The 24914-nt window shown below is 54.7% G+C and overlaps 3 protein-coding genes across 8 annotated transcripts in view; 1 reads left to right on the plus strand and 2 right to left on the minus strand.

Annotated features, from left to right (window-relative positions):
* Positions 1 to 313: 313 nt before the first annotated feature.
* On the plus strand, positions 314 to 16437 carry Iffo1 (intermediate filament family orphan 1). 6 transcript variants are annotated; one of them, XM_052719386.1, is made up of 10 exons: positions 315 to 1120; positions 4685 to 4745; positions 4862 to 4957; positions 5961 to 6101; positions 6365 to 6373; positions 7132 to 7313; positions 7591 to 7711; positions 7959 to 8054; positions 13619 to 13749; positions 15134 to 16437. In XM_052719386.1, the coding sequence occupies exons 1-10, from the start codon at positions 348 to 350 to the stop codon at positions 15237 to 15239; spliced, it is 1716 nt and encodes a 571-aa protein (XP_052575346.1). In that variant the 5' UTR covers positions 315 to 347; the 3' UTR covers positions 15240 to 16437. The 6 variants fall into 6 exon arrangements, with proteins under 6 accessions (XP_052575344.1, XP_052575345.1, XP_052575346.1 ...); XM_052719381.1 differs by lacking the exon at positions 6365 to 6373 and having other exon boundaries at positions 7156 to 7313; XM_052719383.1 differs by lacking the exon at positions 6365 to 6373 and having other exon boundaries at positions 7156 to 7313; positions 15138 to 16437.
* A 185-nt stretch (positions 16438 to 16622) lies between these two features.
* On the minus strand, positions 16623 to 20210 carry Gapdh (glyceraldehyde-3-phosphate dehydrogenase). Its single transcript, XM_052719387.1, has 8 exons — positions 20173 to 20210; positions 18231 to 18330; positions 18049 to 18155; positions 17865 to 17955; positions 17654 to 17769; positions 17266 to 17578; positions 16999 to 17180; positions 16623 to 16891 (listed from the first exon to the last, which is right to left on the minus strand). The coding sequence occupies exons 1-8, from the start codon at positions 20193 to 20195 to the stop codon at positions 16822 to 16824; spliced, it is 1002 nt and encodes a 333-aa protein (XP_052575347.1). The 5' UTR covers positions 20196 to 20210; the 3' UTR covers positions 16623 to 16821.
* Positions 20211 to 23011: 2801 nt separating this feature from the next.
* Positions 23012 to 24914, minus strand: part of Ncapd2 (non-SMC condensin I complex subunit D2) — a 28014-nt gene continuing 26111 nt past the window's right edge. The window contains 3 exon segments of the mRNA XM_052719378.1: positions 23012 to 23319; positions 23519 to 23674; positions 23787 to 23913. Of these exon segments, the coding sequence (XP_052575338.1) occupies positions 23234 to 23319; positions 23519 to 23674; positions 23787 to 23913 (369 nt within the window). The 3' untranslated portion in view covers positions 23012 to 23233.

Here is a 24914-nt window from a genome sequence, read left to right on the forward strand (position 1 = left end):
CAGGTTTAGGGTACTGGGGAGAAGAAGACAGACAGTAGGGATTTCGGGAAGAGTCTTCCACCACTGGTGCCGCTTAGGTACCAGAGATCCTGGAATCTTAGGCAGTGGCTAGCTCCCTAGGGAAGAAGGGCTAGTCAGCTTCCTTGTGTGTTGACTCCAGACCCGGAAAGGTCCAGGGCTAAGCCTCTAATGGGGGCCTTTCATTGGCTCCCTCTCGTCCCGCCCTCACGACCTCTGCCCTCCTCCCGGGCTCTCTGATTGGTTGCTCGTATCCCGCAGGCGCCTCATTGGCTCTTGTCCTCACCCTCTGCTGCACTGGTCTCCATCTCCCAGCAGAAGGCGCAGCCATGAATCCGTTATTCGGTCCCAATCTCTTCCTCCTACAGCAGGAGCAGCAGGGCTTGGCCGGGCCGCTGGGGGACCCTCTGGGAGGTGACCACTTTGCCGGGGGAGGGGACCTGCCCCCGGCTCCGCTTGCCTCGGCGGGCCCCGCTGCCTATTCGCCTCCCGGGCCTGGTCCTGCGCCCCCTGCAGCCATGGCTCTCCGCAACGACCTGGGCTCCAACATCAATGTACTCAAGACCCTGAACCTCCGGTTTCGCTGCTTCCTAGCCAAGGTGCACGAGCTAGAGCGCCGGAACCGGCTGCTGGAGAAGCAGCTGCAGCAGGCTCTGGAGGAGGGTAAGCAGGGCAGGCGGGGCCTGGCCCGCCGCGACCAGGCGGTACAGACCGGCTTCATCAGCCCGATCCGGCCCCTGGGGCTGCCCCTGAGCTCCCGGCCCGCCGCTGTGTGTCCCCCGTCAGCGCGGGTGCTGGGCTCCCCCGCCCGCTCGCCAGCCGGACCCCTCGCATCCTCTGCGGCCTGCCACTCCTCCTCCTCCACCTCCACCTCCACCTCCTTCTCCTCGTCGACCCGCTTCATGCCCGGCACCATCTGGTCCTTCTCACACGCCCGCCGGCTTGGACCGGGACTGGAGCCCACGCTTGTGCAGGGGCCTGGCCTGTCGTGGGTACACCCTGACGGGGTGGGCGTTCAGATCGACACCATCACCCCCGAGATCCGCGCCCTGTACAACGTGCTGGCCAAAGTGAAGCGGGAGCGGGACGAGTACAAGCGGAGGTAGGGACCTGGAAAGCAGGGACAGGGTTCAAGAAACGTGACTCGGTGGGGCAGGGAGTTAGTGGCGGGTTCCCAGACCGGAGAACTGGGGGCCCAAGAACCATGGCAACAAGAATAAAGTTCCTGCTGTGATAGTGAGGAGCTTGGAAGGAATTGGCTGCAGGGGCCCCAGAATCCACAGACAATTCTCAAGTCAGACTCGTGACTAGAAGCACTCTAGAAGAACACTGGGAATTCATACTTTTCATCTGGCATGGCTCCCCGTCTTATGCAGGCTGCAGGGTTTGCATGACTCTGCTGACTGTGGGGCGTTGTGTGGTGTGAAAGGGAGACGCATCCCAGAGAGCACCGCATCTGTGGTCTTGTTCTCTGGCCGGTCTCGGACCTTGGGGCAGTTTCAGGATATAAACTCCACACTTGGGGGGAAGGATGTAGCTTTAGTTTTGGAGGTAAATTAAGTGGGACTGGAAGGAGGTAGTGAGAAGGGGCTGTGTCTGCCCAGGGCTCTGTTTGGTTGCATGTGAGGCTCGAGGCTCCAGAACCTAAAGGCATTGCTTGGAACAGGCAAACAGGAAAGAGAAAGAAAGTAGAGATACCGTAGGACAGGGAGAAGGTGGTTGTCAGGGCTGGTAGGGAGGCCCCGAATCATGACCGGGGAGCCAGCAGGGGGATGGAAGAAGAATAAGGTGGGGGCATGGGCACCCCCTACAGTAATGGAGTATCTCGGGGCCAGCCCAGTGTGTTCCGAGGATGAAGGTTTGGCTTTCTGAGAGGAACCCCGCCCCCAACAGGTTGGCACAAAAGTTAGGAGGAAGGGATGTCACGTTGGAGTGCCCACTGTTCACCAGGAGGAGTCACTGGGTGGCTGGTAACCAGGCGATAGATAGGATGGGATCACAGCAGAGTGAGTTCTTTGAAAACGGACCAGGCTGTGGTTGAGGAGGAAAGGGATGGCAGTCAGGGGGGCCCAGGCTTGGGTTTCTTAGCTAATGTGACTCTTCTGGGGCTAGCCTGGACTGCCTGTGCAGGCCAGGGTGGCAGGGATTGCTATCTGCTTAGCTGTGTGTGGGGACCATCTGGAGGCCCTCGGAACACAGTGCTGGGTCTGGAATGACCTTCAGGGCTTGGTAACCTGTTAGCATCCACCCGATTACGTGCATCAGCAGGCTTTCTGAAGTTCAGTCCTCACGCTGGCTTCCATGACTGTGGCCCATGTTATAACTGTCTTTGGGCTTTCAGTTGTCCCAGCATCTAGGTACCACCCAGAACTAGGCTGCACCTGCCTCTGCCCCCACAGGGCTTAACACAGGATGGAACACTGACAGTTCTAGACTTCTGCCATAATCCTAGGAACAGCTGCTCTTCTCCAGGGCACCTTTTAAAACAGAGAGCATTTGTCCTTGGTACAGCTGTCCAGGGCAGCAAAGAGTTATTCCTTGGGGATTGATTACCTCATCACTCTGCAGCGCATTACTGTGCAGTGACTAGACGTGGAAGGTACGTGACACCCTACCACCCCAGAGCCCCTGCCTGCCTTCTGGGCTCATAGCAACACTGAGCTCCCCATCTTCAGCCTGGACATGGGGTGCTTGAGTATGAAACTGGGCGGGAGCAAAGCCCCACCCCCCAAGTCCTATTTCCAGCTCCTTATCCTGTATGACCTTTTTCTTGGCGTTCAGTTTTTCCAACGTAAGAATGACCCCTGCTTTTTCTCTTCAACTCAGAGATAGGGTTTATTTGCAGGAGGGGCTCCTGGTAAATGCAGGATGTACAGAAATTGCCCAAATTCTACCCAAGTTATGGGAACCTTGCAAAAAAAAAAAAAAAAGGCGAGAGTTGGCTGGAGGTCATACTGCACCCATTTGTGTGTCTGGGTGGAGAGCAAATAGAGTCCTCATGAGCATCCAGATGAGTCATTTTCAGACTTTTTATCCTGTATGATCTAGCTCATTAATCATCATCTTGCCTTAACTTTCTCATATTTCACTTGGATGTATTGAGTTTATTATGAAGTAGGATTTCTGCCCCTTTCTCATTCATCTTGGCCAGGGTTTTGACCTCTTGTCATCCTGTGGTCTTTCTCCAGAGACTCACAGGGTCTAGCACACAGGAGGCCACTTCCCACACTTGCGCATTGTAGATGAAGAAACCAGGACCCAGCAGAGACGAAGGTCTCATCTAAGAAAGTATATAGCTTGAGGCCAGCAGAGTTGTCTTTGCTAGGACAAAAGGAGAAGCAGATATGGGGGGTGGGGTGGGGACAGGGAAGGGGATAGAGGGTGAGGGAGGCCAAGAGCTGAGCTGCATGGTCAGCTGCAGGGTGGCGGCTAGGCTGGCCGCCTCTTCCCTCAGCCAACTGGGAGGGGCATCTGGGGAGTTATTATTAGGAACACTGCAGTGCGGCTGTGAGTTCAGAACATGGGTGAGCAGAGACGTGGAAGCCGAGAGGGTGAGGGGCAGGAGAGGAGGGAAGGGCCACAAGGAGCTTCGCCCTCCTGACTGCAGAGGCTGTCCTCTGCCGCCTCCTTCCCACTGAGCTCATTTTGAGCCTTCTCCTTCAGCTCCCTTGCCCTCCTTTCTGAGGCCAGAAGAATTCCATGCAGAGTACAGTCAGAAGTGATGAGCTCATGCACCAAGGCTTTGAGTCCGGCCGCTGGTTCAGCTAGCCTCGGGTTCTGAACCTACAGGGCCAAACAGCAGCCCCACCTTCCGTTTCTGTGACAGGATGGAGTGCGCACTTAGCCCTGGGTACTGCCCCGTAGGCTCTGCCCCATGGCAGGTGTGCCTTCCAAGCTCCTGGCGATCTCTGGTTTGAACTCTGTGTTGAGATGCTGTGCTGTTTAGAGGGGCCTTCCTACACTCTGGTTGGTTCCCTGGCCCTTGGGTGTGACTACTTAGCAGTCCCTAGCTTCTGATGGCCACTTCTTTCACGCTGCTGGGGGGTAGGGGGGATCACGCCAGCCCTGTGACCTTCTAGTAGCTCACTTTAAGGGGCTGGGTGGGGAAGGACTTTGCCCCCCACAAGGAGGCTGCTGAGCAGCTCTTGATCCAGCCTGTGTCCTGCAGATGCTTTCGCAGGTTTAAATGGTACCCAGGAGGCAGGGCAGCGGGCTTACAAGCTCTGTTCTGTGCGGGCAGGAGCGGGAGACCGGATCTGTACCACTGAAGGTGGGAGACTGGGTTGCGGGGGGGACCTGGTGGACTGGTGTGGGCAGGAGGTGGGGGATGAGTCCAGCCAGACAGCTGGAGGAACTGGGCCCACGTGGGGATGGGTACTGCAGAGGGCCAAAGTGGTGGCAGTTGTTCTTAAATATAGTTCCTGGTCCATGGTCTGGAGGTTCTGGGCAGGCAGTTGGTGATCTCAGCCCTTGCCAGGAAGTACGGAGCCACCCAACAGCTGCAGCTGCCCACTGGCTGGCTGCCGCATACATTCTTGTCTCGACAAATTCCCATTCAGGGAGCCAGACCTGGGGTCTGAGGCCTGGGCCTGAGAGGGAGGGCCAGGAGCTGGAGCGGCAGGAGGACTCTAGGCTGTGTTCTCTCCCCCTTCCCCATGTCTGTCAGGTGGGAAGAGGAGTACACAGTGCGGACACAGCTGCAAGAGCGAGTGAATGAGCTCCAGGAGGTGAGGGTGGCCACCCTACTGCCCCTGCTCCCCTGGGGCACCACTGGGCCCTCTTCCTGTCCCTCCTGTACCTTTTCCCACATTGACATCATGTCCTCATTTCCTCCTGGCTGTAGGAGGCCCAAGAGGCCGATGCCTGCCAAGAGGAGCTAGCCATGAAGGTGGAGCAACTGAAAGCCGAGCTGGTGGTCTTCAAGGGACTCATGAGTAACGTGAGTTCCGACTTCGCACTTGGCTCCCAGGGACCCTCAGATGGTCTGCCGGCCCTACCCGTCAGTGTCCCGTCCCACGGTTGCTCTTCACCGCTGTCTTCTAGACAGAGACGCCTCACCATGACAAGAGGTTGTTAAGCAGTTAGTAAAAGCACAGCTCTGCGCTCTCTGGTGGCTCACACCCCTAATCCCAGCATTTGAGAGGTGGAGGCAGAATGGTCAGAAAGATGAGGGGTTCGAGGCCAGCATGAACTATGTTAAAAGAAAAAAAAATTGTGTGCAGCTCCGGAGCCAGCCACCTAGGCTCCTTTGTGAGTTCTGCCACTCGCCAGCTGTGTGGCCTTGAGCCTCTTCCTCCCCCCACACCTCCTCTCTGAGGAAAGTGGAAAGCAAGGGAAAAGAAAGCCTTCTCAGGGGTGTCTTGAGGAGGATACTGCCTCTGCCTGGCGCTTAGTGCTGGACAGGTGAGACCTGTGTCTCTTGTCACTGTCCAGTACTTTCTCCACTCTCTCTTTTTTTTTTTTTTTCCGAGACAGACAGGGTTTCTCTGTGTAGCCCTGGCTGTCCTGGAACTCGCTCTGTAGACCATGTTGGCCTCGAACTCACAGAGATCTGCTTGCCTCTGCCTCCCGAGTGCTGGGATTAAAGGCATGCGCCACCACCTGGCTGTCCACTCTTACCCCAGTGGTGTCTTTCATCTCTGGGGTCTTACATTTCAGGAGGATAAAAAACTGTGGTTGGTTCAAGGGAGGCTCTGCTCATCCCAGCCTGGGCCTCCCGGGTCTGTACTGCCTGAGGGACGGGTATCATGAGCTGCCCTGTGGATGTGCACAGTGTGGTAGGGTGGGCCCCTGGGAAAAGGGACATTCATCCAGCAAGGTCAGGGACTTTGTGGAGGAGGTGACTGTGTGTGCTACTAAAGATGAAGATCTTGCTGAGGCTTTATCTGTCCCCGCTGGGGGGGCTGGGCGTCTCCTCACCCTTCCCTGTGTTCCTGGTACAGAATCTGACAGAGCTAGATACCAAGATCCAGGAAAAGGCCATGAAGGTAGACATGGACATCTGCCGCCGCATCGACATCACAGCCAAGCTGTGTGACTTGGCCCAGCAGCGCAACTGTGAGGATATGATCCAGATGTTCCAGGTGAGAGGCCTGCTGCCCGCAGCTCCCAGGGGCGGGGCAGGTGGAGAAGCTCCGTCATGGCTGGCCTGGATCTCAGGCCCTGCTGCCCTTCACCTCTGGGACACATCTTGGCCCCTGGGGCCCTTGGTGGGACTCGGCTGGGAGGCAGGGGCAGCCTCAGGAGAGGGGTTTCGGAAGCCATCTCTAACGCCATCTCCCCCTCCCCCTCCTCTGTCTGCTTCTCTCCTCCGTCCCTCTCATCTCTTCTCTCGCTTTCTCCATAGAAGAAGCTGGTTAGTGTGACCTCACGCAAGCTTACTGTCCCGGTCCTGTCTCTAAGCACCCCGCCCCCCCAGTTTTGAGCCACTGGGCTCTTGAGCCAGATGTCTTCTGTCTCTGCTTTCCTCGATCCTCTTCCCTGTTGGTTTTTCTTCCTTTTCCTTCTCCCACGGGCCGTCCAGATCTGGCTGTGATTCCTAAGCCTCTTATCTTCCTCGAAGCCTAGAACTGTCTTCAGTTGAGTCCTTTCATGAGAAAGACTTCAAGACTAAACACAGCCCAATCCCTCTGTAGCCATTAAACATCTTTTTTCTTTTTCTAAAGATTTGTTTTGTGTGTATGGGTATTTTACCACACGAGTGCCTCGTGCCTGAGGATGCCAGAGAGGGCATTGCATTCCATTGGAACTGGAGTGATGGAGGGCTCTGAGCCGCCATGTGGCTGCTGGGAATTGAACCTGGGTCCTCTGGAAGAGGATCCAGCGCTCTTAACTGCTGAGCCCTCTCTCCAGCCCCCATTAAACACATCTTAATGTAGTCATCACAAGACATTTCTCTCCTTATCTTACTGCTCTGTTTTCTGTTTCTCCTTCCTTCTTGGTCCGCAGCCCCGCCCCATCTGTGTGTGTCTGCCCATGTCTTAGTGACTCTCCTGTTTCTGTTCTTGTCGTGTAATTGTGTCTCTTCTCTGTCTGCCCCTTCCTGCTGGCCCTGCTCCACCCTGCGGCCTCCCTGCCCACCCTCTCCTCATGCACCCGGCCTCGCCTCTGTAGTCTCTACACTTGTCTCCCATTAAGGTCCCGTCCATGGGGGGGCGGAAGCGGGAGCGCAAGGCTGCTGTGGAGGAGGACACCTCCCTGTCGGAGAGTGATGGGCCCCGCCAGCCTGAGGGGGACGAGGAGGAGAGCACAGCCCTCAGCATCAACGAGGAGATGCAGCGTATGCTCAGCCAGCTGTGAGTCCCGAGGATGTCAGGTCCATCCCAGCTGTCCTCGCCAGATGTGCCCCGGCCCTGTACCAGGCCCCTGAGGCCAGCCTGCAGGTCCATTCTAGCTGCCCTCACCAGATGCACCCCAGCTCCCCCCCAAGGCCCCTGAGGCCAGCCTGCAGGTCCATCCCAGCTGCCCTCACCAGATGTGCCCCAGTCCCCCGAGGCCGGAGCTCCCATAGTGTCCTGTGCCCGCTCACAGGCCCCAGCGCCCGCCCTTGACACACGGGTTCCCTGTCTCTAGGAGGGAGTATGATTTTGAGGACGACTGTGACAGCCTGACTTGGGAGGAGACTGAGGAGACCTTGCTGCTTTGGGAGGATTTCTCAGGCTATGCCATGGCAGCCACAGAGGCCCAGGGAGAGGTAACCTCCCCTCCTGGCCTCAGGCCCCTCAGGCTCTGCCTCTGTGCCCTGCCACATCGTCTGCCTCCCCTTCTCATGCTCCGTCCCCAGTGTGGCTTTGTCTCCCCTGGCTCCTCCCCTTCCTGTCTGCGTCCTTTCTCACCTCTGTCTTCTCTAACCAGACATTCTCTCTCTTCCCGCCTTGGCCCATGGAATGTCCCTATCCTGCCCCTCCCTGGCTGGCTGCCCCTCGCCTCCCTTTCTCCAGCAGCAGGAGGACAGTCTGGAGAAGGTCATCAAAGACACAGAGTCTCTGTTCAAAACCCGGGAGAAGGAGTACCAGGAGACCATTGACCAGATAGAGGTAAGGGTGTCGGACGTGGAGGCTCTGTTCCCGGGGCTCACAGGCCAGGCTGCAGGTGTGCTGCTGGCCTCCTCACTGTTGGACCCCAAGACCTTTGACAGGAGTGTCGCCCCCCCCCCCCCCCCCCCCCCCCCCCCCCCCCGCCCGCCCGCCCCAGTTGTGGTAGCTCTAGTGGGTCCTGGAGACCTCAGGATCTAGAGGCAGATAGATGTGGGTTCGAATCTTGTTCATCACCACCTGGAACAAATCTTTTGTCTTCCTTCTTTTCTGTTTACATGTATGTATGTCTGTATGTCTGTCTGTATGTATGTATTGGGCAGGGGGAACATGTAACTGCATGGTATGTGTGTGGAGGTCAGAGGACAGCTTGTGGGAGTGAGTTCTCTCCTTCCACCGTATTACAGTGTGCACTGCACGGTCTAGCTTTTCCCGTGTGGGTTCTGGGATCCACTCAGGTCTCCATGCTCATCGGGTAGGCGCTTCGCTGAGTGAGATATACCCCGGCTAGCTCCCCCATTCTTCTTCGTTCTTTTTTTTTTTTTTTTAGGTTTTTCGAGACAGGGTTTCTCTGTGTAGCTTTGCGCCTTTCCTGGAACTCACTTGGTAGCCCAGGCTGGCCTCGAACTCACAGAGATCCGCCTGGCTCTGCCTCCCGAGTGCTGGGATTAAAGGCGTGCGCCACCACCGCCCGGCTCTTCTTTGTTCTTTGACACGGCTCTCGGATGCTTTTGTGGGCGCACACTTTCTCTCTCTCTCTCTCTTTTCCTTTCTGTGCCCCCTTTTTTACTTCGCGTGGGTGTGCCCTCTTGGAGGCCAGAAGAGGGCATCAGACTCCCTGGAGCTGAAGTTCACAGCTAATTGTGAGCCTGTGACACGGGTGCTGGAAAACAAATTTAGATCCTCTGCAAGAGCAGGGAGTGCTCTAAGCTCCCCTACAGGGTCTTTCTATGTAGCCAGGCTGGCCTCAGATTGGAAGCAGTCCTCCTGCCCCAGCCTGCTCAGTGCTGGAGTTACAGATGTTCACTGCCATGCTAAGCTCGGGCCTGCCTCTTTATTTGTCAAATGGAGATTGCGTATTTCTCCCCTCAGGCCAGGTTATTAGGACGATCAGATAGAGCGAGACACGTGGCACTTAGGACAGAATCTGGCAGGTTGACATGCCAAAGCGTGTACTGTTTATTACCAGGAACGCCCTAAGCACTGTAGCACTCAGAGGGACTCCTGCCCTCTTGGCTCAGCCCTTGAGCTCCTGGAGGAGAGAGTCTCCCTTTTCATTTTTGAGCTTGGGGGAGTCCTTTATAAATGGTGACAGGGGCTGGAGAGATGGCTCAGAGTTAAGAGCACTGCTTGCTCTTCCAAAGGTCCTGAGTTCAATTCCCAGCAACCACATGGTATCTGAAAACCATCTGTAATGAGATCTGGTTCCCTCTTCGGGCCTGCAGGGACACATGCAAACAGAACACTGTATACATAATAAATAAATAAATCTTTAAAAAAAAATGGTGATAGAGCTGGGGCTCGAACCGTCCTGCTGAGCCGCAGGCAGTTTTGTAGGGAGGAGGTCACTGCAGAGGAGGGTTGGGTGGGTGGGTGGGGCTGTGTGAGGACTGTGTCTTGGACTCGGATGTGTGAATGACGCAGGAGACTTGTGTGTCCAGCCTCCCTGCAAGCCCTGCGGTGTGTTCCCAGGCCTGTAGGTCTCCCCCGGTTTGCATTTTGAGAATGAACTTTGGAAGTTATTTCCCTGTGTTCTCAGTGTCCCAGCACACGTCAAATGGCCACACGATCACAAGCAAGACCAGGGTTTTTGTTTCTAACCCCGGAAAACTCTGAGTCTCAGAGGCCCAGCCAGTGTTCTGTCACCAGCTGAGGTTTGTCTGGGGACAAGTGACCTTCTCCCATCTCCTGTACACCCCTCTTACTGCCCCTTCCCTCCCTGGGTTGTGCCTACCTCCTTGGGATGGTGGATTTAAGGCTCAGTTTCTTCGTGCCGTCAACCAGGCAGGGGTCTTAGCACAGTGGTTAGGGCTGCCGCTCTTCTGTGGTTCATCCCTTGGACCACAAATGCCTTGTTGTAAACATGATCTGGTGAGACAGAAAAGAGCATCCTGGGCTGGGACTGCAGCTCAGTTGGCATGAAGCCCCGAGTTTTATCTCAGCGCCACATGAAACTGGGTGTGGTGGTGTGAGCCTGTAGTCCTAGCACTTGGGAGGTAGAGGCAGGAGGATCAGAGGTCCATGGTCATCATCCTCAGCTACATAACATGTTTGAGGCCAACCTGGGCTACATAATCCTTGTCTTACAAAAATATTCTGAGGGGCTGGAGAGATGGCTCAGAGGTTAAGAACACTGGCTGTTCTTCCAGAGGTCCTGAGTTCAATTCCCAGCAGCCACATGGTGGCTCACAACCTTCTGTAGTGAGATCTGGTGCCCTCTTCTGGTGTACATACATACATACATACATACATACATACATACATACACACAAAACACTGTATACATAATAAATAAATAAATATTTTTAAAAAATATTCTGAGCCAGACTATGGTGGCGTACGCCTTTAATCCCAGCACTCGGGAGGCAGAAACAGGCGGATCTCTGTGAGTTCGAGGCCAACCTGGTCCACAGAGTGAGATCTAGGGCAGGCACCAAGACTACAAAGAGAAACCCTGTCTTTAAAAAAAAAAATTCGGAAGGGGAAACGTGGTTTTGAAGTTGTTTTCTAAGTTGTATGCCCTCTGTCCTCTCCTAGGAGAATGGCTTGAGGAGAAAGATGAAGGAAGTTCACTTGGTGGATTTGGTGGCAGCATTGCACTGGGGTCTTCCTGGGGCATCTGTAATACCTGTCTTTGTGACCCTTGATGTCAGTGTCACTGAGGTAGAGCAGCCCCATTACTAGATGGGAAAGCTGACGGTGGGTGGGAGCTTCTTCCATGGCCCCAGCCCCTCCATCTCTCCCATCTACCTCTACTGCTCTGATCTCCCACGCTGAGTCTGGAATTTGGGGTGACTTGTTGAAGACGTCCTCTAGAATGTGCACCTTCCCCTTCAGTGTGTGAATTAGGGTGATGGACAGACATGCAGAGACCGCCGTTGGCGGTGCTGGTTTTGCTTTGAGAGACCATTTTTGCTTCACTTCTGTCTCCTAGAATAGTAGGTTCTAGCCTTGTCCCCTGCAATCTTCCTGAGGAAGAACGCACATGCGCGCGCGTGCGCGCTCGCGCGCGCGCGCGTGTGTGTGTGTGTGTGTGTGTGTGTGTGTGTGTGTGTGTGCGCGCGCGCGCGCGTGCGTGCGTGTGTGCGTGGCAGCTGATCTCTGACCTGGAGTATCATATTTTTCTCACTGGGAGCACAGATTGCTGTGGGAACAAGCATGCCTTTCAAGCCATCTCCACCATGGCTTACAAGCCAGCTGTCCACCAGATGACCCAGAATGCCAGTGTCCTGGCTGTCCCCTTTGTCTGCTGCTGTGGCCCATTTCCTCCTTCTGTCTGCCCATTCCCACCCGCTGCCCAGTTCACACTTGTTTCGGGTGGCTCCCCCCCCCCCCCCCCCCCCCCCCCCCCCCCCCGCTTAGTCACGCGCTTCCCAGCCACTCTTCTGCCTTCTCTTTGCTCTCAGGCAGCCAAGCAGGTCACCCCACAGCAGCTTGGTTCTCCCCTCCTGGCCCCTGGCCTTTGTACCCCAAACAAAGAGAGGCAGCAGATTGTCCCTGGCCTAGATACGTTTCCGCCTCAGCCCACTTTTTCTCTCTGCCTCCAAGCCTGGCTGCAGAGTCAGCTCTGGGAGGGAGACTTCTTGACGCAGGGACCCCGTTTCTTCCATGCGAAACTTCTGAAATCAGGATCTATCTTGTAATCACTCAGTATGGACGTCTCTCTTGTGTGGGAGAATGGGTTATGAGTGAGAAAATCAAGTGGAGTGAAACGCTAATAAATAGCAATCCAGGTTTCCTCCATTACAGTGAGTCTTTGGGCTACTTCACAGTGAATTAGCTCCAGCTGAGGGAGGCTGCTGGCTGCGGGATGAAGAGGTGAGCAGGACTCTGCCTTCCCTTAAAGGAACTCAGCTCAGGAGTCAGTGAGGAAGGCCAGTGTAGCTATCACACAGGACCAGGGTGAGCTGAGCCGGAGAAACCAGGCAGGAGCAAAGCATCCTGTAGGCCGCTATTTCTGTTCTTGCTAGCGGAGTCCACTCCGCCCTGTCCACACCAGCACCGCTTCCCTTGTTACCCTCTGTTTTTCTCTTGGGGAGTTGTAGGAATTGAAGCCAGGACCTACTCTAGCAGGTTCTCTCACAGAGGTACGTCTGCTGACTGTTTGGTTTGTTTCTGTTTTTGGAGACAGTCTCTCATGTAGTTCGAGCTGGCCTCAAAGTTGCTATAGACCAGGCCGAGCCTCAGCTTCTGATCCTGCTGCCTTCACCTCCCTAGTGCCAGGATTGCAGACACATGTCACCAGGTCCAGTTTAATGTGGTGCTGGGGATCGAACCTATGGTTTTGTTGCATGCTAGGCAAGCCTGTGACCAGCTGAGCTATATTGCCTCTCCACACCTTTAAACACTTTTTAAACATTTAAATTTGGGCCCGGCAGTGGTGGTGCACGCCTTTGATCCCAGCACTCGGGAGGCAGAGGCAGGTGGATCTCTGTGAGTTCGAGGCCAGCCTGGTCTACAGAGCGAGATCCAGGACAGGCACCAAAGCTACACAGAGAAAAAACAAAAAATTTAAATTTTATTATTCTTATTATTAGTGTGTGTGTCCACATGCCATGGCACATGTGGAGGTCAGAGAACAATTTGGACTTGGTTCAAGCTTCTACCATATGGGTCCCTGGTGTCAATTCCGATTGCCAGGCATGTGCAGCAGGTGCCTTATCCGCTGAGCCATCTGGCTAGTCCTGTCCTACCCCCCCTCTTACCCCCCTCCCCCCCCCCCACAAGACAGGGTTTCTCTGTATAACAGCTCTGGCTATCCTGGAACTTGCTCTGTTCTGAGATCTCTGATCTCTGGCCTCGAACTCAGAGATCCGCCTGTCTCTGCCTCCCCTGCTGGGTCTAAAGGTGTGTGCCACCGTGCCTGGCTTCCTTCTGCTTTTTGAGACCAGGTTTTACTGTTTACGTTTTAGGTTTACATCCAACTGCCCTTGAAATCAAGATCCCCCTGCCTTGGCTCCTGGTTGTTGGAGTTATGGGTGTGCTGCTCACTAGACTATGCTCTTATTGATCTCTTAACAAGAACTCGGGCATCGAACTGATTCTGGGGGCAGAGGAGAGTGTAGAGATTCCCAGGAAAAGGCTGAGTGTGGAGCACTGTCCTGAGCACCCTTGCCTAGCCAGAGTGAGGGCCTGGAGTTAGATTGTCGCTAACTGGGTCCTCCCCCATATCCTAGGGAAACAGGCAGTTGTGGGCTACTTGATGTTTTCTCATCTCTTTGGTTTCTTTTGAAGTCCAAGCTTTTAGCTATGGCTGCCTGGCCTCCAGAGGCCAGCTGGTGCTCTAATCCACTGTCTGCCCAGGGCTTGCTAACCTCCTCATCCTGCCCTGCCCTATTTTACTGCAGCTGGAACTGGCCACGGCCAAGAATGACATGAACCGACATCTGCATGAGTACATGGAGATGTGCAGCATGAAGCGGGGCCTGGATGTGCAGATGGAGACCTGCCGCCGACTCATCACACAGTCAGGGGACCGGTAAGGACCTGCCCCGATTGGGCCCATGTCCCCTGCCCAGGAAAGAAGGGTGGGACAGAGCCTTGGTGACCTGTGGGCAGTGACCAGGTCACATCTTCAAGTGGAGCTATCCTTGGGAGTCACCTGTAGGTGTGGCCCATAACTTCCTCTCCCTGCCCTGGCGGCAGATGCAGCCTACTAGTGCCCCAACTGTCTAAGAGCCGAAACCTGGCCAGGAACGAAGAGATGCAGGTTTCTGTCCAAAGTCAGAGATCATGATTTATGTATTTGACCCTGTGTAAGAGTAAAATTGGGTTTGGGGAATAAAGCTTAGTGGTAGAGTCCTTGTCTAGCGTGTGAGGCCCTATGTATGTACACACACACACACACACACACACACACACACACGAGAGAGAGAGAGAGAGAGAGAGAGAGAGAGAGAGAGAGAGAGAGAGAGAGAGAGAACTTAAAAAAAAATCTGGGGTCTGGAGAGATATGGCTCATTGGTTAAGAGCACTCACTGGCTGCTCTTCCAGAGGAACTGGGTTCAATTCCCAGCATCCACATGGCAGCTCACACCTGTCTGTGACTCTAGTTCCAGACCTTCTGATACCCTCACAGGCATCCATGCAGGCAAACACCAATTAACACAAAATAAAAATAAATTATATTTAAAAAAAATCTGTAGGCTAGGCATAGTGGTACGTGTCTGCCATCCCAGTCTCGGGAGGCTGAGGCAGAAAGATTGTCATGAGTTTGAGGCTGTCCTGGACTACAATAGCAAAACCATGTCTCAAACAAAATAAAACAAACAGCAACAACAACAGATAAAATCTAAGGCACCACAGTGAGCCAGGTGTGGTGGTGCACATCTGTCATCCAGGTGTTTAGGTACCACAAGTACTAGGCCAGTCTCTCTTCTGTATAGAGTTCCAGGCCAGCCAAGAATGCATACTGAGACCTTGTCTCAAAACAAAAAACCCAGCCCACGCCACTAAATTACATTAAGCTGGGCATAATGTCCATGCTTACTGGGTTTAATGGCCTTTGTTTATCATCCCAGCTACTTTGGAGGCAAGAGGATTGAGGTCAGCCTTGGCAACATAGTGAGAGTCCCCACCCCCACACTCCATTACAGCTGGACAAGAAGCTGGGCCTTAGTATCAGTACTTGTGGGCCCAGGGAACACCTCCATGCTGTGACTTGAGATTTTCTGATCTCTCTCAAAGACTCCAAAATAAGAGGGAAAGTGTTCCCCATCGAGGTGAATAGGGACGAGATTTCCCACCCCACTTCCCTGCCTGGCATCCAGCTGCACCCCAAAAGATAAGACCATAGAAGGCGAGCACGCAAGCCTCCTTAGGCTTCCTGCTTGCCCAAGGTGACATCTGGTGTTTTTTCCTAGAAAGTCTCCTGCTTTCACTGCGGTCCCGCCTAGCGACCCGCCGCCACCGCCAAGTGAAACTGAGGACTCCGATCGGGATGTCTCATCTGATAGCTCCATGAGATAGGGCCTGGCTAGCTCCCTCCAGCTCACTGAGGCGGGGCTGTGGGTCTGCAGAGGACTGTCTTGTGCCACTGCATGAAGCCTGGCCCCAGGGCTGTGTGCTCCTTCCCTGGGCTGCCTCCTCCCCGGAGTTCCCGGGGTGTCTGGAGCTAGGCTGGGCCCCACCCTTCCTGGACAACTCCCGTCACATGGGGGCATTCCTGCCTTCACCACATGTGGCTATTTGCTACTTTTCCATCTTTGAAATGCTGCCAGAACACTTGTGATCCCCCTTCTCCATTCTGTGAGGAATGTGACTACGGGACCTGCCTGTTCTCCTTGGCTATCTTGGATTTTTGGACTGGTGCTAACTGGCCCAGGCACTGCTGGGAAGCAGATTCATCTGGGAGTCCCTGAGGGTTTACACATCATATACATTTGGAGAATTCATTTCCTAGTGAGGTCTTTGAGGGAGGCCGGGCCCCTGGCATTCTGTCCTGTGTCCACGTGCTCACAGCTGCCCACCTGCCCATTATCCAGGGAGCGTGGCTCCGTAGTTTTCCCTTTGGGAAATCCACACAGAGAACTCGGTGCCTGGGCTGAGGGTAGAGTCCTGAGGGGAGCTGCTGCCCAGGTGAAGCTGCTGCCTGTACGTGGATGTGGGTGTGTGCTCAGGGTCTGTTTCTCCAGGGGTCAGCTGAGGGAGTGCCTATCATTCACAAAACCAACAGGTTAAGATGTCCCTGACCTTGGAAAGTAGGGGACAAAGTCAGATGTCTCTGGAATCTTTAAAAAAGTAATGAAGAGTATTTATTGAGCACCTTCGTGTCACGTTTTAAGCACTTTCTGATGTACTTCTAATTTTGGTCTTTTGAGACAGGGCTTCTCTTAACAGCCCAGGCTGGCCTTGAACTCAGAGATCCTCCCTCTCTGCCACCCACGCTGGGATTGGGCGTCCACCACCACTGCCTCACCTGAGGCCTGATGTCTTCATAACACACAATGAGGCACTGGTTGCAAGTGATTGCCCCAGAACCAGAGTGCCTCCAAGCTCAGCTGTCCCAGGCTGCATAGTGCAGGCACATCCCTTTACTGATACATTTTTACTGTATTGGGCATCCTTCCAGCTTTACCTAATCTGATGTCTGGAGACCTTGAGAGCTGGGCATAATTAACCTTTCTTTGCAAATAAAAGACACAGCTCTGGAACTTGATGCAGTCAACCCAGGGCTCAAAGACCATACACACTTCCTGTCCCCTGTCAGCCCTATTCCTCATGTTGCTGGACAGCTCAGGTGGTTTTTTCCTGTTCCAGACAGGTAGCCTGAGTTTAGGATGCAGCTCTGAAGCCTTCCCAACCTTGCTAGGTCACAGCCTCCCTCCCCCGACCCTGGATTGAGACACCAAGGAAGATGGGTGCAGTGAACTTTATTGATGGTGTTCAAGAGAGTAGGGCTCCCTAAGCCCCTCCTGTTGTTCTGGGGGTCTGGGATGGAAACTGTGAGGGAGATGCTCAGTATCGGGGACTGAGATGGGACAGGAACTGCTCAGCAGCCGAGGGTCTCTCTTGCTGTCCTTGCTGGGGTGGGTGGTCCAGGGTGGGCTTCTTACTCCTTGGAGGCCATGTAGGCCATGAGGTCCACCACCCTGTTGCTGTAGCCAAATTCATTGTCGTACCTAGAGTGCATTGGGAGGACAGTTAGGAAGGGTTTCTTTTCCGAGCTAGCCACCAGGGGGTGCCAAACCCTATGTTACTTTCAAAAGCCGATCCGATCCCCACATACCAGGAGATGAGCTTCACAAAGTTGTCATTGAGAGCAATGCCAGCCCCAGCATCGAAGGTGGAAGAGTGGGGGTCACTGTTGAAGTCGCAGGAGACAACCTGGTCCTCAGTGTAGCCCAGGATGCCCTTTAGTGGGCCCTCCGACGCCTGCTTCACCACCTTCTTGATGTCGTCATACTTGGCCTGTTAAGGGCAAAAATCAAGATGACTGTCGAAGCCCCAGCCTCACCGTTACACCAGAGACAACCCCCAACCCACTCATACGTACAGGTTTCTGCAGGCGGCATGTCAGATCCACAACGGACACATTGGGGGTGGGAACACGGAAGGCCATGCCCGTGAGCTTCCCATTCAGCTCTGGGATGACCTTGCCCACAGCCTTGGCGGCACCGGTGGATGCAGGGATGATGTTCTGGGCAGCCCCACGGCCATCACGCCACAGCTTCCCAGAGGGGCCATCCACGGTCTTCTGGGTGGCAGTGATGGCGTGGACTGTGGTCATGAGTCCTTCCACAATGCCAAAGTTGTCATGGATGACCTTGGCCAGGGGGGCTAAGCAGTTGGTGGTGCAGGAAGCATTGCTGAAGAGAAAAGGCAAGTTATGAGGCTCTGCCTCCTGTAACCTCACCCCTGCCTGCCCACTTCGACATCCTTACCTGATAATCTTGAGTGAGTTGTCGTACTTCTCATGGTTGACACCCATCACAAACATGGGGGCGTCAGCAGAAGGGGCGGAGATGATGACCCTTTTGGCTCCGCCCTTCAAGTGGGCCTGTGTAGGAGAAATCGATTTCAGACCCAGTCCTTCCTTTTTAGGCCACACTAAATGGAAGGGTTCCCCTCACCTTCAGCCTTCTGCTCACTTACCCCAGCCTTCTCCATGGTGGTGAAGACACCAGTGGACTCCACAACGTACTCGGCACCAGCCTCACCCCACTTGATGTTGGCGGGATCTCGCCTGCAGGTGGGGAACAGGACAGGAGTGTCATGGACTGGACATTCCACCCCATACTAAGCATCTCAAAGCATCCCGTCCACTCCCCATACATACTCCTGGAAGATGGTGATGGCCTTCCCGTTGACGACCAGCTTCCCGTTCTCGGCCTTGACTGTGCCGTTGAACTTGCCATGGGTGGAGTCATACTGGAACATGTAGACCTGGAAGAACGAGGCGGAGGGCCATCAAGGGACTGTCAGCAGCTTGCCCTCATCCCCCGCAGGAGCAGTACCCACCATGTAGTTGAGGTCAATGAAGGGATCATTGATGGCAACAATCTCAACTTTGCCAGTCTGGAGGGCAGCCCTGGTAACCAGGCGTCCAATTCGGCCAAATCTGAGAGGCAAGAAAAAGAGAGGGGAGTTGGGGTTAGAGAACTCCTCGTGGGTCTAGTCAGCACTGGGCGAACTCGCTCTTGAGAAGGCAGAATACAGTTGTCCCATGGTTGTTGAGAACCATAGTCTGCTGTGCGGCAGTACAGCAAAGGCAGAGCACTTTTTGTGGAGATCCAGTACCGTATTAGAAGGTAAGCAGCAGGAAACGAGTCTAAATTCCCCTTAATGAAGATGGCCGAATGCTTGGATGCAGAACCCAAATATAGAAGGCCTCCTTGCCTAGGAAGCCCCAAGAGGTCTAATTTTATCTTCCTTGAGCACCCGAGGCTTTTACAGCAGTCATAAACTGGAGGTTCCTTTCCTGTCCAAGAGGCGATTAGGCTCAAAGCTTTGTCCCCACCCCAGCCACTTCAAGTCTCTAGGAAGTGGCAGTGTGCCCCCGTCTGGGCACAAGGCATTCACCACCCCCACCACTCACACCCTGGGAAGTTTGTTCCAGCCTGGCCCGGCTTCAGGCTACACCCCTGGACAGGAAGGATTTGTGCACTCAGCAGCACCAAGCTCAAAGGGCAAGGTTAAAGGTCAGGATGAGCGGGACAGCGCCAGCCCACCGGCTTCCTCCAAGTCCCCCCGCCCCCCAAGTGAAAGAGGTTGAGAAAACCAGTGGGCTTATAACCCCTAATCCCAGGGCTCGAATTTGCAAAACACCTGTCTTTCCTAACTAAAAATCAGGAGCAGGAGCAACAGATGTGTGTAGGGGCCGACAGGGTGGAGGAGCTCAGACCCCAGACAGAGAAAGGTCAGATAGCTAAATTTAACCTCAGATTAGGGTGGAGCGGGGAGATCTGGTTTCTGGGGAATGGAGTGAGGAGAAGGGCAGGATCCCGAGGTTCAGAGACACCCAATCCTCTTAGTGACCTTTACAGCCTGGCCTATAGGGTTTGGGTCAGTGTTAGGCTGTGATGGGAAGTGGAGGTTATGGAGGGAAGGGGCTGCTACCACTGGAGCCATTTTGTGGTGGAAATTTTCTTTTTGGAACCACTATGACTCAGCCACCCCCCACCTCCCCCACCCCGCGCCCTACGCCATAGCTACCACACCTCTGGCGCTAGGAGAACAAGGGACCTCAAGTCCACTTTGATTCTTGGAGAACAATCTAGAAAAATGCATCCTATGCCCGAGGAAAATCAGGCTTGAGGCTGCTTTGAGGCTAATAAGATGAGACGGCTTGTGAGGTAGAAGCTCTCTTGAGAGCACGGAAGCCTTGCATCACCTGGCTTACAGGACAGAGGCGACTCCACCCGGCAGAGGGAGGAGGCGGGTTAGTCACAAGCTAGGAAGGAGGAAGGCCGATGGAAGGTTTCCTAAGGGTGGCTCATTCATTTCCTTCCCGTTTGCAACATGGCGGCGGCCAGTTACCCTAAGGGGAGCCCTTAGGAGGTGATGCGCTAAGGCGTGTGCACCTCGCAGCCCGGTGCACCGATCAGGAGGAAGGGGGAGATGGGGGGAGGGGCTCCCCTCCTGACACGTGACTCCTCAGGGCGCGAAAGTAAAGAAAGAAGCCCCAGCCAGGGGATTAGGAGATGGATCCTGAGCAGGCGTGCGCGCGGGGGTGGGGTGGTCCTAGTATAGACTTCGGGCTGCTCATCCCCTCAAGAGCGGGGTTCCATGCGGCGCAACAGCCAGGAGCCATGAACCGTCCGATCGCTGACCTTGAGGTCTCCTTGGATGCAGCGGCCACCCATCCACCTCCCTACGCTACTGCAAAGCCCCGGGTCAGCTAGACCTGCATACGCAACGGAACGGGGCCCGGAGCCCCACCCTGGCCCAGCCCCGAACTCACCCGTTCACTCCGACCTTCACCATCGTGTCTCGGGAACGAGGCTGCGGGAGAAGAAAGTGAGATCAGCGTGGCCCAAGGTGCACCAGGCGACCCCTCCTCCCCCTCCCCGCCTCCATTCCCGCCGTGCGCCCCATCACGTCCTCCTCCAGCCCCTGCAGTGCGGAGCCCGGGCCCGGCCAGCGGAACTCGCACCAGCGCCCCCAGACCCGGACAGCGCGCGCCCCCTTCCCGCTTTCCGACGGTCCCCGGCCTCCTGCGGCCCGCTCTGCGTTTTTTCACCTGGCACTGCACAGAAAGATGCGGCTGTCTCTGGAACAGGGAGGAGCAGAGAGCACCGGGGAGGGCTGCAGTCCGTATTTATAGGAACCGGGGTGGGGGTGGGGAGCTTATGACGTGCGCCCCGCCTCCCGCCCCGCTGCTCCAGTCCCAGCTCAAGGGCGCTGAGGCCTGAGCTACGTGCACCCGTAAAGCCGCGAGTAGCTGGGCCGTTCTCGCTCGTTTTTTTTTTTTTTTTTCCCCTTCTTCTTGGACCCGCCTCGTTTTTGAAATGTGCACGCACCAAACGTGTGGGCTCCGGGCTGGGAGGGGGAGGGGAGCTGAGATTGACTCGCTGGGGAGCTGACCCGGTGATGGATCCCAGGATAGGGCTGAGGGAATACAGACTATGGACTTAAGGGCGAGCAGTGTGCACCAAGGACATCCAGGGCCCAGGGACCTGAAAGGTGCGGCCCGAATATGATGGGAGGACCTTGGGAGCTGCGGGAACGGGGGAAATGGAACAGAAGTGAGGGGCTGCCCACAGCTGCACCGTCGACCCTCTCCTCCTTTTGAAAAGGCTGCGGAAAAGTTGAGGATCTTCTCCTCGTTGTTCTTCGGTAGTGACACAGGCAAAATAAGAAGCTAGCAGAAGAAACAGGCCGGGAGGGGCTACCTTGCCTCCTGCGGGGGCCCTTCGCAGCCCCCCTCCCCCAGGCTTCCTGGCTTCCTTTTCTTGGGCCTGAGGCCTGGCTTGTGGACTGGGCTGTAAGGGCAAGGAGGCTAGAGAAGAGGCCTGAAGGGGCGGTCCCTACGCCATAGATCGGGGTGCCCTACAGCCTGGAGACCTGGTAATTGAGACTGACAAACACCTCTCTGTGTTCACCAGCTAAGGCCTAGGTTGGGGCCCCCGGAGTGTGGACAGTGTCCTGGTTGTGGGTTGGGTTGGAGGAGGCCAATAGGCCGCCCACAGTGTCCCTCCTCGGAACCTGAGGGTTGCGCCGCCCAGGCCAGGAGACACTGCTCCTTTCACCCACTGCAGCCCCAGGGTGGGGAGCTGGACGTGAGGGCGGAAGTCCCTCCCCGTCCTGGGACGTGCCTGCTGGCCCTGCAGCCAGGGACTCTCCTTTCTTGGCTGCCCTCGTGGTCGCAGGGTGAGGTCAGAGGGGAAACGTGGAAGGGGAGGTATTATGTCCTGAGCCGGAACGGGCAGGCCCCCAGTCCCTTTCCACAAGTGGGAAGGAGAAAAGCGATTCCTCATTGTTCTGAAGTGTAGGGAGGGTGGAAAAGGTGGGTTCTGAGCGCTTGGAAGGGCTTCGGAGCCCTTCAGCAGGTGCAGGACGGGGATCCTGGGGCCTCTTTGCTAGGCCGGTGCAACTTGAGACAGCCCCCTGCTCTTCTAGCTGAAGAGCCTAATTGCTAAGTTTAGCTGGCCTGGTGATAACCTTTGCTTAAAAGGCAGGGAGCACGCTGGGCTGCACCCCAAATCCACTCCTGGCTCCTTGCCCTTCTGGGATTGCCCCACCTCTCTGGGGCCCCAGAGCCAAGGCTGTGAGACTGACAGCTGTGTGGTCCATGCCCAGGCTTTCCATGAGTAGGGAGCTGGCTGTGTGAACAGGATGGAGAGGGTGGGAGTGGTCCCAGTGCTGTGGGGAGCAGAGGCCTCTCAGAGACTCAGCCTTGTCCCTTTTCTGTCTTCCTTCCAACAGAGCTCCATGAGCAGCATTAACCCTTTCCCACCAGGTCTCAGGAGCCCCTCCATGGCCCTGCCCTACCCTACCCTAAAGCATGCTTCTGAGGTGCCATATTCCCTTTTCCTCATGCCCATCATCTGTCATTACTGTTCTCCCAACACACACACACACACACACACACACACACACACACACACACACACACACACACACACACACACACGAGGTAGGGAGCATTTCTAAGGCAATGTGCTGTTGTCATGACAGCGGAAACATCAGTGTGCCTCCTGTTCCAAGTGACTCAGCAGACTAAGGGCTTGGGGAGGGTGGGCAGCACACAGCATGGCTTGCAGCTGAGGGCCGGGACCTCCTGCAGACCCCATTACATAGTGCAGAGTTGGGGGTGGGGGTGTCTCATGATCTCTGCCATCAGCCAGGCCAAGCCATTTGCCAGTCTTCTGGGACGGGGCACATGGAGGAAACAAACCCTCGGTCTAGAGCACACTGCTGACGTGCCCTGTTGTGGGGTGACCTATGCATGAAGGATGTTAGCATCATCCTTGCAAGGCTTTCACTGACTGGGTACTTAGAGCAGCTCCCTGTCCCACAAGGCTGTGACAGAAATAGGTCTCTGGGTATTGTCAAATGTTTTCTGCGTACAAAGTACCCCCAGGCGGAGAAGTACGTATGTGAACCTAGAAACCATGTAATTCTCTACAGTGGACTCTGTCCAGTTGTTCAAGATGAAGCAATTTGGGAATAAGAAAATCCAGAGGCAGCCTCAGGATGCCTGGGTTTGCTTATCTGCTCTCTGGATTGATAACCCTCTATCTCTACCTGAAACTGGGCTAAGGTGAAAGATGAAACAGAGACCAGATAGGACAGAATGCTTAAAAGTATATAAAAACATTTATTCACTAGAAAACAGTGATTGGTAAGTGTCTTGGAAAGTGAACGCAGATGGGCTCTAAGAGAAAGGCCTTGAATGCACAGACCATTTACATGTTAAAAACAAGGAGGCAACACACATTTTTACACGGAGGAACTGAATGCAAAACCATCAGTGAGATACCCTGCACGGCAGGGATGCGGCGGCCAGGGGAAGACAACTCCTAGGACCTGTGTCTCCGTGAAGGCGCTCTGCGGATGGGGGTGGTTCTCTTGGGTGTCTCTTCTTCTGTCATCTCCGCTGAAAGCTCTGTTCAAAGAATTATAGGAACAAAAGCTGACTCACAAAGATGGTGCAAAACAGATCTTAAAAAATAAACAGAGCTGCAAGCACACTGTGGAAGTCCACCAAACTGCACGGGGGAAGATGTTACCAGGAAGACTGAATCTACACCAGGCAAGCCCTGCTGAGAGCCCAAGGAAGCAGCTGGAGGGAGGGCGCCTCATACCGTCCTCACTGGCCTCATCGCTGGAAAAGACAACTTTGGCTTTCTTCTTGGACTTCGATTGCTGAGTGTTTGGACGACGAGGGTTGGTACGTCGGGGCTTAGGTGTGACAAAGTCATTGTCTGAATCTACAGAGGTCGGAGGCTGCTGCCTGGAGACTGGAAATGGCAGGGAGACATGATTTCAAAAACAAAGACAAAGCCCAAAGGAAAAAGATAGATAGAAGATGGTGACCGTTTGGGGAGAGCCCCGTGAGGGCTCGTCTCGTACCAGCAGGGGGCTTCTTGGAAGACAGGGCTCTCTGAATGCCTCCTTGGCCAGTTTCAAGCTCCTCTGCTCCATCCATGCCTCTGGTGTGACAGGCCCGAAGCTTCTGCTCAAATTCATCTATGACAGCCTAGAGGAAAAAGGTTAAAAACAGGGCTGGAAACATTATCTCTCAGTTTAAAAACAGCTATGAAAGAAACAGAAAGATGCCGGGTGGTGGTGGTGCACACCTTTAATCCCAGCACTCGGGAGGCAGAGGCAGGCGGATCTCTGTGAGTTCGAGGCCAGCCTGGGCTACAGAGTGAGTTCCAGGACAGGCTCCAAAGCTACACAGAGAAACCCTGTCCCGAAAACAAACAAACAAATGAAATAGATTTTAAATGTTTATTCTAAGTGGAAGAGGCCAATCTGAAATCAGTATATATGGTGAGTGACCCCACCACAGGGGTGAGGTAGTCTTAGGGTAGTGAAAATGTCCAGTATGGCACCGGAGTGACAAGTATGTGCCATTGTATTCAGTGAAAACTGTGGACTTGAGTACTGATCTGTCAGTCATTCAGTTAATCACATTCATTCCTTCCTCCAGTCGATGTAGACTGTAAGACCACAGTACCCAAGGACAAGAGCTGATGGGGTAGAAGACATAAGTATATTGGGACAGGAACAAATGGGGACTCTACTTAATTTTGCTTTAAACATAAAACTACTCTAAAAAAGAAGTCTAGTGCCAAGCATGTGTGGGGTACATTTACTACCCGCACAAGGGAGGCAGAGCCTGGGGAATCTCTGTGAGTTCGAGGCCAGCCTGGTCTACATAGCAAATTCTAAGCCAGCTAGTGCTACACAGAAGGACCATGTCTCAAGTAGAGATTGGCTCTTACTAGGGGCTGGAGAGATGGCACTTGCTGCTCCTGCAGAAGACCTGGGTTCAATTCCCAGCACCCACATGGCAGCTCACAGCTGTCTGTAACTCCAGTTCCAGGGGACCTGACACCCTCACACAGACATACATACAGGCAAAACACCAATGCACATGAAATAAAAAGAAATACATCTAAAAAAGAAAATGGCCTTTAAAAGGGGGACTGGGAATTGGACATAGAAAGATCTGGTCTCAAGTCACTCTGGTTA

Source organism: Peromyscus californicus, unplaced genomic scaffold (genome assembly GCF_007827085.1).
Source record: "Peromyscus californicus insignis strain IS unplaced genomic scaffold, ASM782708v3 Scaffold_6__1_contigs__length_162567912, whole genome shotgun sequence".
Classification (NCBI taxonomy): Eukaryota; Metazoa; Chordata; class Mammalia; order Rodentia; family Cricetidae; genus Peromyscus; species Peromyscus californicus.